The sequence below is a fragment of the Aspergillus pseudodeflectus genome (assembly GCF_044049435.1).
Source record: "Aspergillus pseudodeflectus strain CBS 756.74 chromosome Unknown BJX68scaffold_22, whole genome shotgun sequence".
Taxonomy (NCBI): Eukaryota; Fungi; Ascomycota; class Eurotiomycetes; order Eurotiales; family Aspergillaceae; genus Aspergillus; species Aspergillus pseudodeflectus.
Genome location: NW_027263798.1, coordinates 106,732 through 122,132, shown reverse-complemented (window position 1 = coordinate 122,132; position 15,401 = coordinate 106,732). Strand labels below are relative to the sequence as shown.

Below are 15,401 nucleotides of genomic sequence, written 5' to 3'. Positions count from 1 at the left end.
GCACAATGAGACAAATGGCGTCCCACAAGCCAAGCCCGCAGCAAGGGGGGTCTGGGCCGTGGCGTATACATATATCACGACAAAAAGAACTCAGGAAATCCTTGCAACAATCCCTTCGCAGAGAAACCACCTCAACATGGCTACAGAATACTGGTCCCGTCATCTCCGCTCCGTGCTGGCTCCGCTGTTCGCAGCCACTGGCACATACTCCTCAGCAGACCAGGAATCCCATCTAGCCTTTATTGACAAGCACATTGCGCCCAACCTTGGACCTCTTCCCTGGGAGCCCCATGGCCCCTACAGCACCCCGTCCTCCCTCGTGGGCTCCCCCTTCGACCCCAGTATCAACATCGTTTCGTCCGGCGTGGCAAAGGTCCGTTTCGACTTTGACGTGATCAGCCCACCCAACCGAGCAGGCCCGGACCCCTTCGCCGAGAAATCAGCCCGGGAGATCCTCCATCGTCTGGCGGCCCTCGTGGACGCAGACACACAGTGGATGGACAGCCTCATGGACGCCCTCTACCTGACTCCGGAGGAAGCCGAGGTCGCGATTACGAAGATGCCTCCTGGCGTTGCTATCCCCCCCAGCTCGGTGGGCTTTGATTTTGACGGTCCCGAACGCACACTCAAGTTTTATATCCCCTGTGTACGGAAGGCGCTTGCAACGGGGCAGGAGGTGTCGGCTCTCATGCTGAAGACTCTACGTGGTCTGGAGCCGCTGGGGTCCGAGCTCGTGCCAGCGTTGGACTTGATCGCTTCGTGAGTTGGGTCTGCATCTGTGTAACCCCCTCAGTGGAGGTAGTGTTGACCGGCCAGGTATCTCTCGACCTGCACCAACGACGCCATACTCCCGCTCGTAGGAATCGACTGCCTCGACCCTCGCACACACAAGAATGCGCGCGTCAAATGCTACCTGCACACAAGCGGCAACAGTTTCGCCGTCGTCCGCGACGTGCTGACCCTCGGCGGCCGCGTCAACGACGCAGTCTCGCTGAAGCGAGTCGAGACGCTAAAATCCATCTGGCCCTTCTTGATCAACGAGCTAGAAGGTCCACAGAGCGATGCCGCCACCCTCGACGAGAGCTGGTCGAAGCGGGAGCGACTCAATCGGACGGGATACTCGGGGATCCAGTATACGGTTGAGATTACGCCTGGACGAGCGATCCCCGATACGAAGGTTTATGTCCCGTTGTTCCAGTACACGGATAGCTCTGCGGTCGCGGAGCGGAACTTTGAAAGCGCGCTGAAGAAGCTGGGGAATGAGTGGGGGGTAAGCGGGAAGTATAGGCGTGTTATGCAGGGGATCTTGTGAGTTCTTCTTCTTCTTTCTGAAGTTACCTATCGGCGCTGACGACCGCAAAGCAAGGATGTAGGGAACTATGGGCAGACGTATGCGTCTTTCTCGTACACCGAAGGGAAGGGCGTGTATATGACGTCGTATGTTGCTATGCCGATCAAAGATGAGGGAGGGGGTGGTCTCGCTGGGGATTTCGGGTTTAGAGACTAGAGACATGTAGCCTTAGTAGCTGCAGTGATCAATTGGACATGGGCTTTTCCATTCATTTCCTCTTTCGTTCACCCTCTAGACTCTCTCTTCCCGTAAAGTTCTTACCTTTCCCGCGCTTCAGCATGTCAGGAAGATCCAATTGAGCACGCAGCATGCGGCGGACTACCCCATTTGGCCATGAGGGTCCGTCACCGTAAACAGATAATCACACCATAAGCGGGGAATATGTTAGCCTGCTTTCCCGGTGATCTAGAGCTGAGCCAGCTGCAGCTGTAGGTGGTCTCGTATGCCGGAGTCTAGCCTAGTGTCGCACAATACGAGCTTCACTGCAGCTTCTTCCACTGCGGGGTTGATTGTCCTACACTCCAAGCTGACACGAACACGACAACCCCGTCCCCGTCTCACGAAATGTAACCCAAGAAACGCAAATTATAAAAGATTAACCAAGACCAGAGGATGAAAGTTCAAACAATATGCGCCAACCTCAATTCCACAGCGTGCCCTCGATTACCCCTTCTTGCAATCGAGATCTGCCCCGCGTCGCAAACAGCAGCAACCGACCAAGGACGGAAAGAACGATGCACGCAGCTCTGGTCCCATCCTGGTCCGTCCCGGCCCCAGTCTACACCCAGATTCCAGACCCCGACCCGCCGCTACCAGGACAGCTGCAGCTGAAGATGCTGGCCGTGGGGATCCCCCGTGTCGTCCGTCTCCGCGCCCAGGGGATCCACCCCACCGCAAGGGGAGCCAACCTCCCGTACGACCCTAGCATTGACGGCGTGGGAATTGACGAGCGGACAGGGGTCTCGTATTACATCCTTCCGCTTTCGGTACCGTGTCTTGCGGAGCGGGTCAATGTGGACAGGGGGAACCTGGTCCCGCTGCTGCAGCCTGGTGCGTCTGGGCCTGGATCTGCGTCTCTGGACCCGGTGGCAATTGCGGGGCTCATGAATCCCGTGTCAAGCAGTTGGATGGCCTTGAGAACGAGAGTGAATGGGGAGATTACGGGGAAGACAGTCCTTGTCCTGGGTGCAACGAGTAAGAGTGGACGGTCAGCTGTGCTGGTTGCAAAATTCCTGGGGGCAAAGAAAGTGGTAGGGGTGGCGAGGAAGGAGGAAGGACTCAAATGTGTGGAGGGGCTGGATGGGTGGGTTGCTTCGGAGGATATACTTACTCGAGGCACCGGGGCCCGGTTTTCTCTGCCGAATTGGGTTGGACCGGTGCATATCGTGCTGGATTACGTTGGAGGCAATGTTGCAGCGGGCGTTTTGGGAGGTGCTGAGATCGAAGACGGCGAGGAGCTGCAGTATGTCCAGGTTGGGAATCTGGCGTTGGAAATGGGAACGGGAGAGAAGCATATGTTCGAGACATTGCCTGGGCATCTAATTAGCCGGAGACGCATTTGCATTCGCGGATCGGGGATGGGTAGTTTCAGTAAGGGGGATTTGATCCGAGAGATGCCTGGCTTGATATCATTTCTTGCGCGGATGAAGGCGCCGTTTGAGATTGCGAGTGCACCGATGAGTCAGGTGGCGTCGGTTTGGCGGGATGAGGATACGAAAGGGACCAGATTGGTGATTCTACCTTGATCTGCACTGGAATGACGAAGCAAGGGAGTTTGTCATGGAATATTCAAACCCGGACTCCTGTCAGATATAGTAGCGTCAGCTCCAGAATACGAGCTCCACAAAGTACAACCCCGTGGTCAATCGGGTTCACCGTGTTATATAGCGCCTTGTCCTAGTTGAATCCACGTACTCTAGATTATCGTACATTCATCATGGGCTCGATAGGACCCAACAATGCAGTCGTGGACCCAACTCCACTCTTCTCATCCCGGGTGCAGAACTGGGAGCCCGGGGCGAGTAAGTCATTCCAGGATCACGGCCTGCAATCCAAACTAATCAATGCATCCAGTCCGCAGCCTACTCCCCCTGGAAGCCCTCCCCGGCATGATCTCCCTCGTTGCAGGGAAACCCAGCCCGGAGACATTCCCCATTGCCGAAATCGCCATCTCACTAAAAGATACTGCAGCGGGGAAAGACAGGATCGTTGTTGACGGAGAGGAGCTTAACCAGGCTCTCCAGTATGGTCTTCCTAGGGGAAATGCGAGCTTGATTCGGGTTTGTCTCTGCTGGTTAATAATCCACTGTCGTTTTTGACCAACGTCATTCAGTGGTTCGAGTCTCTCCAGAAGAGAGTCCAAGGCCTTGATGAGGACGGAGGCTGGGCGTGCTGCATTGGCAATGGAAGCCAGGAGCTCATCCATCGTGTTATGCAGGTCTTCACGGACCCAGGGGATCCGGTTCTTCTTGAAACGTGTGTCTCATTCGCTTGATGCGACCGATGACGCAGACCGTACTGACAGCAATAGGCCAACATATCCGTATGACTCTCTATAGCCAGCTGCAGGGCGCACGAATATTGATATCTACTAACCAGCACTGCAGTGGCGTGGTAGGATTTCTGCGCGCAGACGGACAAGAACTCATCCCCGTCTACTCCGACGCCGATGGCCTCAATCCAGCCTGCCTGGAGCAGACATTATCCACATGGCCCAGCGACTCTTCTCTCCCCAAAGTTCTCTATACAACGCCAACTGGGTCGAATCCAACCGGTCAATCCTGCACTGAGAGCCGCAAGGCCGAGATGTAAGGAATCTGCTCTTCTCCTCAACTACTGTCAGATCCATGTATGAGCTGATAGTTCCGTTCGACACGTATAGCCTCCGTCTAGCGAAGCGATTCAATTTTATAATCCTCGAAGATGACGCATATTACTATCTCGACTACAGAGACGAGAGGCACAGAGCGCGCAGCTATCTCGCGCTCGAACGAGAAGTCAATGGAGACTCCGGCCGCGTCGTGCGCTTCGACTCGCTCAGCAAGATCGTCAGCCCCGGTCTGCGTCTGGGCATTCTTACCGCACCTGCTGCAGTTGTTGACAAGGTCGTCCGGATTACCGAGAATATCAAGTCTGTTCTCCCCAGTCTTTCTCGACTTAACTTGTTTATTCTACTTATTTACCCATTGAACTTGACAGTCTTCAGCCCTCCTCCACAACCCAACTCATAGCCCTCTCATTACTCCGCCACTGGGGCCACGCTGGCTTCCTGGCACACTGTGCGGAAGCCGCAGAGGTCTATCGCCGTCGCCGAGATCTTTTCGTCGCTGCCGCAGAGCGACATCTCCAGGGACGAGCTACGTGGGTGGTTCCAACGGCGGGCATGTTTATTTGGCTCGAACTGCAGCTGCCGCCGGGAGGGAATAGCTTTGAGCTCTTGAAGAAACAGGGAACGAAGAATGGAGTTCTTGCTATTCCTGGTGGTGCGTTCATGCCAGGAGGCGAGAATACGTGCTATATTCGCGTGAGCTTTAGTCTTGTTTCGGAGGGGGATATGGACGAGGCGTGTAGGAGGATTGCGAGACTTGTTGATGGACGTGCTTGTACCTCCTAGGCTCGGAGGCTTTAATCCATGGAGCTTTGTAAATCCTCTGATTCTTAATCCTATGACTTCTGTCTTTGCTCTGAGTCTAGTTCTGCTCGCTATCTGCATTCCCTGAGACAGAGCCTGCAGGTACAGGTGGCTTCTGGCCGTAAACGACGTACCTATTCAGCTCAGCTCAGCCCCTCCAGACCTCATATACAGTGACGAAAAGAAAGAAAGAACTTACACCGGCCAGTAACCATGCACATCCCCATTCATCAACTCTGCCTTGACCTTCCCCAAGAATTCCCTCGCAGAATCCCCCTCCCAACCCAGCACCTTCACCAACAAAGCCATCGAGAACTCCTCAAACCGCTGCAGGACGTTAAAGAGATTCCACAGCCCCAGCATCTTCCCCTTCTCATCCGCGGGCCACGTGTTCGTCGGCCATTTATACACGACCGTGTGGCAATTCACGAATCCGGCCTCGCGCATCCACATCTCGTATTTGGCAGGGTTGTCAACGGGCCGGTTCATCCTCTTCGACGCCTCGATGAGGAGTCGTCCCCAGTGGGAAAGCGGGCTGTTGTCTGGTAGGGTTCCGTCGTCGCTTGTGACAGGGTTGCTGAGTTCTTGCATCTCCAGCCAGCCGCCGGGGTTGAGGGCGCTGTTGAGCGTGAGATTGCGTTAGGGTTTGTAGAAAGTGAGCGCAACATACTTGATCGCCTGCTCGAAGAGCCGCGGCTCGTCTAGTCGGCGGTGATGCTGGCGGCAGTGGAGGAAGTCGAATTGGCGGGTGTACATCCATGGTTTGTTGGCATCGCTTTGGTCTAAAATAACGCTGAGACGTGGGGGTATGGTATGAGTGGGGTTGGGGTCGTTGGCGACGATATATGCGGAGGGGTTCTGCTCAGCTGTATCCGGGTTAGTTCGAGGGTGTCAAGTAGGTGGGTAATGCGGCGGCCTACCAAACGCGTGGACCCAGGTTGCGTCTCCTGTTGCTATATCAAGCACGGATTGTGGTGGTGATGGTACAGGAGATAAGTAGAGTTTTCCGTCTAGCGTTAGGTGGAAGAGCTGGTGCTGGAGGGCTTGGTAGTGTGAGCCAATTGTCCTGTCTCTATACTTCATGGCAGTGGGTTAAAGTTACCAAGTCGGTCGGTCTGTGGGGAGCCAAATCATCTTAGCATTGGCACTGAGGATCAGAGTTTATATTTGACGTTGTTAATCTATACAAACCTCAGGATCCCGCTCTATAGGACATCACTATTAGCTTGGGCGGATATTTATGCACACCTCTGAGCCAACATACCTCCACTCTTGGTGTCCTGAAAGAGTTCCTGTCTCGCCTGCCCTGTGCTGTCGAGGTACTTGTGTACGGACTCCGCGACCGCATTGGCAAGGTCATCCCTACATGTATTAGATATTATTACTGTAGTATATCAGTGGGTAGAAGCCGTACATGTCTGCGTATGGGCTATTGACCACGGTGACGGTAGGGTAGAGCATTCTGGTAGGTAAACGGCTCCAGCTTCATTGCGAGGCTGGAGGCTTGGTGAGTTTTATAGCTCGGCAGTCTTACGTCCTCACTTGGCAGCAGCGGGAGATACGAGAGCGAGCGGGGTTTTAGATCAGCAATACGACCTTGGAGGGCTGGGGTCACAGTTGCCCTCGGGCCTGACCGATACGAGGTGTCATCGCTCACCGTCTTCCCCTCACTCTCGATCTGGCCTTGTTTGATCTGACGCACCTTACCTGCCTGAATCGGCCGTAAATGGCACGGTCAATTTGTTGTCTAGCCCGCATCAATCTTTCCCCGCCATATGAATCAACTGTTGTGACCATACAGATACATTGTCGCCGGGAGATAAGGTGAAAAAAACCCCAAGTACTCAGCAAACCGTATATACCAAGCAGGCCCCCAAAAAGGTGAGTAGCGATCGATGCATGCCAGAGGATGAAGTTGGGCGACTAGCCCATCACGACCACAAATGCACTCAGCAGGATTAAGTCGTAATGCGGACACAAATACACATCAAGGATCTACCGACCGGTGATGTAAGCAGAGCTTACCTTAACTGACACCAAGGAATTGCACCACCGCAGCGTGATGATGCCTCACAGCGAGGCGGACAGCGCCGCACCGGGTACGCGCCGTACCGCATCGCACCAGCTGAAGACCGCTCGTCCAATCGCAGCCCTACACTACGCCACAGGGCGTAATGCGCCATAGCGCTCTGGTTGTGAAATGATCGGGTATGATTTTTAGTTCGCTGGACAAGGTTGTTTTGTCATGCCGATGTCCAGGTAGGTAGAATATCTGCCTCGTCCACTCAGGCAGAGTTAGCTGCGGTGTGGAGGAATGGATGAGTATAAATGGGCTTTGCCTCTTACCGGGAGTAGAAATTTCAGTACACAGCTTCTTCCTACTCTTAACCAAGGTGGAAATGTCAAAACGCAAGCCAACAGCCAAGCCGCGCTGCGGCGAGGGAGGACCTTTGAGCTGCAATACCTTCCAGAGACCATTTGTCAACGCGGATGCGTTGCGGATGCATTGTACTAACTTAAAGATCAAGGTAAATACTCAGGCGAAGCTAGTCTATGTCACAGTTATATTTTGGGGAAGTTGAATCTTACTTGCATACAGTCTCGATGTTGCCGTCACTATTCTGCACAAATCTACTAATTTACATCCTTCCCCAGCTATTCACAGATATAGTTTAAGAATGAACACGATACTTCAGGAAGTGAAATTGTTCACTTGTACTAGCGGAGGAGAAAGTGAACAACAATGGTAATTCCCATGTTGCGAATGAAACATCAGCTCTAATGTATAGATTTTGATGTAAACATTTGGATGCTCAATCTCTTATTCTCATTCTATCCCTCCACCCGAAGAAGTACATTGACACGCCAAAGATCGAAGTCCAGGGAACCAACTAGCGAAGTCCAAGACCACGTACAAATATCCTTGATATCGGCCCTTCAATCAATTTGTGTTTGGGAGATTCGAACTGGCAAAAAGTAAGGCATTAGATAATCTCTCCCGACAAAGCAACTAGTACACCAAAATCTCCTCATCCTTCTCCCCCCCGTCCCTCCATTTTTTAAGCACCTTTTTCATATCCGCCGCGATATTCTGAGCATACTCAGGCCCAGCGGCCCCGGTAGGCAAGTCCGCTGGGTTCCCCCTTACCCAAGCAACAGGTTCTTTGGGAACACCCGCGAATTTCTTCTTAAGCTCTTCAACCTGCTGAGGCTCATAGCCGCGACCGAAGATTACCGCGCGAGGAGGCCGGCTGTAATCGTGGGTTCCGATTTCATTGGGGCTCCGAGACTGAGGATCGCGACCTACAAGCAGATGCGGGAGCTCAGCCTCTGCAGCCTCATATGACAGGATGAAGTGGATGACTGAGGAGCATTAGGACCATGCTTTGTTTATTTCAGGATTGTATATCAAGAACCTTCGTATTCAGGCAGTATGTGCTGCGAGATTGATTTCCCCATCGCGGGTATTTTGCCGCAGGCAACTACTGGCACTGGCTGAGTGAATGAAGACATGTTGCGAGCTGTACGCTGTGCGCTGTGCGCTGCGCATGAAGGTATTTCGGAGCATTGGAGACGGAGAATTATTGAGTAAGCTGACCTCGATGATTCCATTTATAGTCCTCGTTGCGGCGCGCTCGGTCTTGATGATGAGTTGATGACGTTTGGACAGAGCAGGAGAGCCCATAAACTTTGGGCGCAGTTCGGGCCAATCGGGCGGCCCACCGATTTTTCGATTATTCAACAGTCCCGACGCCCGCGCCGATGGGTAAAACAACGCCGTCACGTCCTTTTCGCGTTCTCAGATTATCCATTACATCGTACATCACAGCATGTCTTCAAGATGGAAAAGGGGCCTCAAAAGCAATACACCATGGTCGAAGCAATGAATGACGCGCCCGCGCCTCGCAAGAGAGGCCGGCCACGAAATGCGACGGACGATCAGCAAGCTCCTGAGGTGGGCACATCCCAGCAAAAACAGAGCAAGTTGGAGCTGACTGAAGGAATCCAGCGACGTCGAACGCAGCTTCGCGTCGCGCAGCAAGCATATCGCAGGAGAAAAGAGACCACGATCGTCAATCTACAATCTCGCGTACAGGAACTCGAGTCAGGCATCGAAGAGCTCAGCGAGTCGTTCCTTTCCTTCAGTAATCTTCTGTTCGAGGCTGGGATTCTTCAAAATCAGCCTCGTGTCACAGCTGCTCTGCAAAAAATTACACAGCAATACGTGTCGCTTGCCAAAAGGGGCTGCGACGAGGCTGAACAACCTGCAGCCCCGGCGGATGTGGCGCCGTCAATGTCTCCCACGCTTAGCGGTACACAAGATATAATCTCAAATTACAATACGCTCATAACGCAACTTGATTCATTGCCAATAATCGGTGATACTTTCCCGTCCTCGTCGGACCTCGCGGCTCAATGGCCTAGATTATCACAACTACCCCCTACGCCACCCTTCCAAGAACAAGCAATTCTGCCGTTCGGAATAGCCTTGCCGCCTCCGAATATCTCCTTCTCATCCATCGCTTGACCTGCTCCTGCCTTGAATTTCCCGACCATACTGTCGCCCGACAATTCCTTAAAGCAAGGGCGCTGGACACTCTCACACCTTCTAGTCCGACAATGCTGCGAGACTGGATACTATCTATTAACAAGCTTATCTGGAGACGATCCAAGGGTCAAAGCAATCTTCGGGAAACAATTGGCCATCAACGAGCGCGACTGCTTGATCTCCGGATTCGTCGCCGTCATGCACGACGACATAGGAGACACGATCGAGTTGAGGACAAGAGTTCTTAATTCAAGGAGGAACAGCTACTCGCCTGAACGACTCGCCCTTTCCTCTCGAACGTGGCAAATTGTCAATGAATCGGGTGCTGATGAGTGGATGGATGCGAGTGGTGTGCAAAGGCTGCTACAGCAGCGAGGGATTCGTCTTCAGGACCCGAGCTCGCCCCTCTCCAGTCCCCGGTTCAATTCGGCTCCGCAGCTCAACGCAGCGAGCTTCGTTAAATGTGAGTAATGCCGAGATCAATGGTTCTTTGTGTCTTCTTGTCCGTGCATTTACTGACCTTGTCGTAGATCTTTCCCTCTGCACTATCTGTCTCGGTCGTGGGCCAGCGTTCCGAAAGCGCGATGTTGAGAATGCCATTCGCCTTGCGACTCTTGATGATCCTTGGGCATTTAACCCTGTGTGCGAAATACCATGAATTATGTATAATAACAATATTTATCTACAATAGATATAATCTCCGCTTACTTTGCATGATGCGACGATTAGAACCAGGATCCCGCTATGGAGTTGAGGAAATCCTCCCAATGCATATGTGCCCTTTGCATCCCAGCAATTCATTTCGACTTTCACTTTAGCGTCTAGGGGCTGGCCTTTGAAATCCAGGGCCGGACTCCAAAATCACCTATATTTTCCATTTACGTTTTCTCCCTTTTTGGGTCACACAAATGCGCAGGCACATTTCTAGTCACGTCGACGCCAAATAGAGACTCTGTCATGGATCACCCCATTCTTATCCTTGCCCACAGTGTGTGTGCGCTCTGGCTGCCAGTACGCCACTCTCTCCAGGCCCGCCTTGCTGGGCTCTCGCAACGGGTCCGCGTCGACAAGACCCTTATCGTTGTAGGATATCTTCTCACCGGGGTGGCTCAGATGCTCCATGTAGGCCTCGGAGGGAGAGGCAAATGGAGGGCCGGGGGCCAAGGGGTCCTTATGACGAGGAGATTCCAGGCAGATCAGATTGCCTGCAGGGAAGGGAGCAAGGAGCTCGGTGTGTCGCAGAGCCCATTTAGGACGGAGCTCTGGGTTCAGCGCACAGAAAAACTAGATGGTTGTTAGAAGGAAAGTCCAGAAAGACCAGAAGGATCCAGCGTGGGTCGGAAAAGGCACATCAAAATTCTAAAGACAGAGTGAACCATCTTGCAGTTCCGTCTGTAGGACGCAGAGTACAAGTGGAGAGAAAACAATAGCAATGACGGAATGGAGCCCAACAGCGGCAGTGAGTATACATACCGTGTAATCATAAATGACATCAAATCCATTTCGAGGTACTCCAATTTCCTTCAACCAGGTATCATCAAAGAAATCTCCCTGGACAAAAGTGACCTTCCCTTTGCCAACTTTCTCATCTCGCACGTGGTACCGGCTATTGTTCACCTTCTCCTCCTTCTTGCACGCTTCGACAGCCGCGGCGCTGCACTCCAGGCCATAGGCGTCATACCCAAAGCTCGCGAATAAGAGCACGTCGACTCCACGTCCACAGCCCGGCACTAGGGCCTTCCGCCTCTCACCGTCCTGGGCGATGGGCCCGCCAATGGTGCCAGCTCGCTGGACCAGGGTGTCTTCTAGCGCGGGGTTGGGGAAGCCACGATCCCAGGGCAGATTATCACCTTTGTCCCAGAGGGAGGCCCAGCCCTTAAGATAACTGTCCCCTTGATGTTTGGCCCAATATGCTTGAGCATCCTTGGGATCAATGTCGGTAGGAGTCGTCATGGCAATGGGGTGGCGATGGAGTCGGGGGAAGTTAAGAGATGCTCGCTCTGGCGCGACTGTGATAAACAGGGTAAAAAATTAAAAATAGTACAGAGTGATCTGAAACTATTGACCGTACAGGGAAGTAAATGATACTGGGTGCACGGCGTCTGTTCTACTTATGGCTCTCTTGTCGATGGGATAACCTGAAGCTCCGACCGCGAACCAATAGTCAGGTGTTGGGTGGGTCGAACGTTAATCAGTCTTTACCTGTTTATTCATCATACCGAGAGAGAGCTGTTGAGAAAAGTGGAGGTTTCTACTACAGTGGCATGGGATTGGCCCAGGCGGAAATCTTGGGCCCACCGTCGTCCAAGAATCACGCTGCTCTCCATTTCCAGTCACCATTCTCTCCCGGCAGTTTTTCCCTGAAGGCTTAACTGTCATTGGGGCTGACTACAGCAACCCACACTCGCTCAAATCTGCCATGCAAAATCAGGACGTTATTAGTAGTGGAGACGCAGCCAGGGACCAAAAAGATAAGGTTTTGGCTGATGACATCGACTTTAAGGTCGCGCCACCTGAAAATATATCTAAACATTTCGACCCAGAGGTCCAATGTCTGACCAGAAGGGAGTAGTAGTTAGTGGCGGTGGCAAATTATAATCAAGCCGACAGGTTGATAAGTTGGTTCAGTCGATCTTCATTAACGCACTGAATTAATTTCTAGTCGTTCGACCATCGTAGCTCGCAATGAATGTGATTAATTAGTTGGATTGGACCAACTACGATCCACGGAGCTAGAGATTATAAGGTTAGACCCGCCCAAATGGGGCAGGGGGCTCCAGCAATCAAGCCTAGCTAGTCATTGCATCTACTCCGTAATGGGTTAGTGAGTTGGTTAACTTAACTAGAGCTGGGAATGTATAATAATCACTCCGAGCGGACATGCCTGATGATTTAGCAAAGATGGTTGAACTAAGTCAACTCATCACGCCGTAAGGAGGTGTTTTAATGTTGAGTAATAGACATAACTCTCTGGTTATGTGACCAGCGAAGGATTCTCTTGCTGTATTACAGTGAAGGTCTGAATGCTCTTGGGTCAGCAAGCACTATAATAGGCGTGATGCCACTGATTAATACACTCTTTGCGTGATTATCGTTTTGACACATGAAATACGGACTTTTGACTTAAACACCACCACTGGATGCCTTGTTGAACGGTTCTACTACGCTCTACCTTTACCGTGTCCGCCCTGACCTCCATGGCCTCTGCGGCATCAAGTATTGATGCAGAGTCCACAATTGCCGATGACAATCTTCAAACCCCGGATGCCAAGGAATAAATGGAAGATGTCTCGATCTATTGTTCCAGAGCGACATGGCACATGGCTCCCGAATTGCGCCAGATCCGAGAACGAGATGAAGCCGGGGGCGAGAAGCTGAAAATGCTCGGCGTGGCCTGGCAGAACCTCACCGTCACGGGCGTTGGTGGTGATGCCACATTCAATGAGAACGTCGTCTCTCAGTTTTCTCTCTTCCGTCGCAGTAACAAAAGGAGCAAGACTAAGACCATCATTGACAATTCATTCGGATACGTCAAGCCTAGGGAGATGTTGCTAGTTCTTGGACGGCCCAGCGCGGGGTGCACGTCGCTGCTAAACGTGCTTTCTAATAACCGCCTCGGCTACAAAGGAGTCACTAGAGACGTTAGATTTAGTAGCATGTCTACTAAGGAAGCCAAGCAGTACCATGACCAGATTATAAGGAACGTCTATCGATGAACAAGGTCGTATTAAACTAAAATACGAAGCATGGAGAACTAATAGAGGTTCTATAAAGTGGGACTAACTATATACAGAGAATTGTCACGTGGTGATGACCTAAGCGGGACATAAGCAGGGCTAGGCCCGTGACATTGAGGGTGGTATGAGTGGGCATCTCAGCAAGTTCGGGCTCGAGTTCTAGGGCTTTCCCTTTCATGCTGGGACTATCACGCCCGAAGGGTGATCGAGGTCTTCCGAGTCTCTTTCGTTTTAGATACTTAGCAGAAGAATGCAACTGATTTTTCTCCACATATGTTAAGTGAAAACGATATAAGTGTAGCTGTAAGATACCGAGAGAAATAGGCCGGTATGGTGATAGTCTTTTACCACTCTTTGCTAGAACTTGTGATTGTCTTTTATCATAAGGTCTTTGTAAATGTCTCCTACCATACATCCTTGTCATTGTTCACAGGTTATAATGTCCTTTGTTTTGCTTTCTTTGTGGTCATGGTCAGAATGACTACACAACAATGCGTTATTCTCAGGGAACAATGGCTTGTCTTCTGAAAGACATCGCTTCACAAAGAGTTCATCAGCTTATAAATACCCCCAACACGCCCCTGTTATCACGCTCTTCGGATCATCTCAAACAAACCGCTTCTTCCCATCAGTTACTTGCTCAAAACAACTATCACAACCGCAAAGATGTCTAGCACCAGCACGAACAACAAGCCCACCACGTGCATCCACTGCAGAAAGACCGAGTGCGCCTCGCGCTACATGACACTAAGCTACAAATGCAACGAGCCAGTGACGGTTCAGCTGTTCGCCGATGACTTCAGCAAAGTGGTTACCACGAGCGACCTCAAAATCAACCGGTACGTTGTCACTGGGTTCAAGGCGCATCCACCGGTGAGACATGTCTGGCTGGATATCTCCGAGCCGCCCGCTGACCATGACCTACGCCTGAAGCTTACGGTTCCGGCTCCTGGGCCCCATCGTCCCGTCCTTCCTACTGTCACTTCGAAGTATGGCTGCGTGCCTGCGCTCGAGGAGGTCCAGAAGGAGATGGAGAATATGAATGCGGAGGGTGGGTTTGCTGTCGTGAAGGAGATGGAGGGTGCTGCTCCTGGGGTCATTGGATTTAAATGATTATCGTCGGGCAAATTTCGTTTATTATGTTTGGGTTAGGGCTAATTTTGAGCTTGTCAGCACTTGAACAATTGCATTCGTTGTTGAAGTTAAGGACTTTAATAACATACTAAATCCTTCTTTCCAATTATCTTTTCCTTTTAAACATAAGCGAAGACCAATCGCCGTCAATGTAAGCCACCTGAACCGCAGAGACCGACAGAACTCCGGCAAACAGGTGCCTGTGCGGAATAAAGCAGTTCCGCCCCTCTGGATATCGGCACATGGCTCGACGTGGAGTCCGGAGATGAAGACTGGAGACTGGGGAGAGAAGAAGCCGGGCCCCCTACTCGCAAGTCAGTCCCTGGCTTCGTAGTAGTTTCCTCGTAAGCTAGATGCATATCTTGGTGTGCTTGTTTCTTCCTCGCCCACCTTTGAGCTGCAAGTGTCCCGTGGTACAGTAAACATGAAAATACAAATGTTATTGTATATATTCTGCGGTAGTCTGAGTATGCCATCCTGCCTAGTGCCATCCTGGAAGGATTCGACCCTGGTGAATCCTCGTGCCATGATCAAAAATTCACACTCATTCGTGAGATAATGGCGGCCATGGCGCTGTCCACCCCGAGTAGCTCGGCCACGACAAGCAACATTAGCCGACGTGCAACACCATTGGATAGTTTTGTTATTTGGCCCGTAGTGGTTGCTTCTCGAAGAGCTTTCCTGTACAAGACAGGTCCTCGCTCGACCAGTCATGTGGCTTATGCGACTCTGAAGGTCCACCCTCGTGTCAGCTTACCTCCATCAATAATATTTTTGCTTGGTGATGGTTCCTTAACGTGGGAATGCTTGTACGGCTAGTTCAAACGTTTAAAAATTTGCAAAGACAAACCACCACTGCCAGTAAAAGCGCTACAAAAGAGAGAGGTTATGGTAGCAAGGAGCTCTAAGTAGCGAAATCATCATGTTATTAAAACGAAACTATTTATCAGCTGCCACCTAAACTCCACGGTACCCCGGCTCTGCTCCGTATCTTGCAAT

The 15,401-nt window shown here is 51.7% G+C and overlaps 8 protein-coding genes across 8 annotated transcripts; 5 read left to right on the top strand and 3 right to left on the bottom strand.

Moving 5' to 3' along the window:
- Positions 1–136: 136 nt before the first annotated feature.
- Positions 137–1,550, top strand: BJX68DRAFT_275914 (aromatic prenyltransferase; the record flags this gene model as incomplete). Its single annotated transcript, XM_071047957.1, has 3 exons — positions 137–759; positions 817–1,308; positions 1,363–1,550. The coding sequence occupies 3 exons, from the start codon at positions 137–139 to the stop codon at positions 1,505–1,507; spliced, it is 1,260 nt and encodes a 419-aa protein (XP_070898880.1). The 3' UTR covers positions 1,508–1,550.
- A 535-nt stretch (positions 1,551–2,085) lies between these two features.
- BJX68DRAFT_275913 (uncharacterized protein) lies at positions 2,086–3,096 on the top strand (the record flags this gene model as incomplete). The annotated part of the gene is made up of 1 exon (XM_071047956.1): positions 2,086–3,096. One exon carries the CDS (start codon positions 2,086–2,088, stop codon positions 3,094–3,096), a length of 1,011 nt encoding a protein of 336 aa, XP_070898879.1.
- A 191-nt stretch (positions 3,097–3,287) lies between these two features.
- On the top strand, positions 3,288–4,964 carry BJX68DRAFT_266969 (aminotransferase-like domain-containing protein; the record flags this gene model as incomplete). Its single annotated transcript, XM_071045663.1, has 7 exons — positions 3,288–3,372; positions 3,425–3,630; positions 3,684–3,826; positions 3,882–3,893; positions 3,958–4,158; positions 4,233–4,481; positions 4,550–4,964. The coding sequence occupies 7 exons, from the start codon at positions 3,288–3,290 to the stop codon at positions 4,962–4,964; spliced, it is 1,311 nt and encodes a 436-aa protein (XP_070898878.1).
- A 76-nt stretch (positions 4,965–5,040) lies between these two features.
- Positions 5,041–6,443, bottom strand: BJX68DRAFT_266968 (class I SAM-dependent methyltransferase; the record flags this gene model as incomplete). Its single annotated transcript, XM_071045662.1, has 8 exons — positions 5,041–5,116; positions 5,182–5,601; positions 5,653–5,848; positions 5,903–6,025; positions 6,085–6,097; positions 6,174–6,187; positions 6,247–6,344; positions 6,397–6,443. The coding sequence occupies 8 exons, from the start codon at positions 6,441–6,443 to the stop codon at positions 5,041–5,043; spliced, it is 987 nt and encodes a 328-aa protein (XP_070898877.1).
- Positions 6,444–7,992: 1,549 nt separating this feature from the next.
- BJX68DRAFT_266967 (uncharacterized protein) lies at positions 7,993–8,495 on the bottom strand (the record flags this gene model as incomplete). The annotated part of the gene is made up of 2 exons (XM_071045661.1): positions 7,993–8,345; positions 8,399–8,495. 2 exons carry the CDS (start codon positions 8,493–8,495, stop codon positions 7,993–7,995), a joined length of 450 nt encoding a protein of 149 aa, XP_070898876.1.
- A 358-nt stretch (positions 8,496–8,853) lies between these two features.
- BJX68DRAFT_255367 (bZIP transcription factor) lies at positions 8,854–10,189 on the top strand (the record flags this gene model as incomplete). Its single annotated transcript, XM_071043030.1, has 3 exons — positions 8,854–9,458; positions 9,636–9,994; positions 10,062–10,189. The coding sequence occupies 3 exons, from the start codon at positions 8,854–8,856 to the stop codon at positions 10,187–10,189; spliced, it is 1,092 nt and encodes a 363-aa protein (XP_070898875.1).
- Positions 10,190–10,229: 40 nt separating this feature from the next.
- BJX68DRAFT_237464 (thiol methyltransferase) lies at positions 10,230–11,594 on the bottom strand. The gene is made up of 2 exons (XM_071040200.1): positions 11,005–11,594; positions 10,230–10,815 (listed from the first exon to the last, which is right to left on the bottom strand). Exons 1-2 carry the CDS (start codon positions 11,482–11,484, stop codon positions 10,456–10,458), a joined length of 840 nt encoding a protein of 279 aa, XP_070898874.1. The 5' UTR covers positions 11,485–11,594; the 3' UTR covers positions 10,230–10,455.
- A 1,257-nt stretch (positions 11,595–12,851) lies between these two features.
- Positions 12,852–13,247, top strand: BJX68DRAFT_266964 (uncharacterized protein; the record flags this gene model as incomplete). The annotated part of the gene is made up of 1 exon (XM_071045660.1): positions 12,852–13,247. The coding sequence occupies one exon, from the start codon at positions 12,852–12,854 to the stop codon at positions 13,245–13,247; it is 396 nt and encodes a 131-aa protein (XP_070898873.1).
- Positions 13,248–15,401: the final 2,154 nt, after the last annotated feature.

Bases quoted from the DNA above. Each gene is read 5' to 3' on its own strand.
- BJX68DRAFT_237464 (XM_071040200.1), bottom strand. From the start codon at position 11,484: ATGACGACTCCTACCGACATTGATCCCAAGGATGCTCAAGCATATTGG. The intron at 10,816-11,004 runs GTATGTATACTC...ACAACCATCTAG, and splicing joins ATGTCATTTATGATTACACG to TTTTTCTGTGCGCTGAACCC.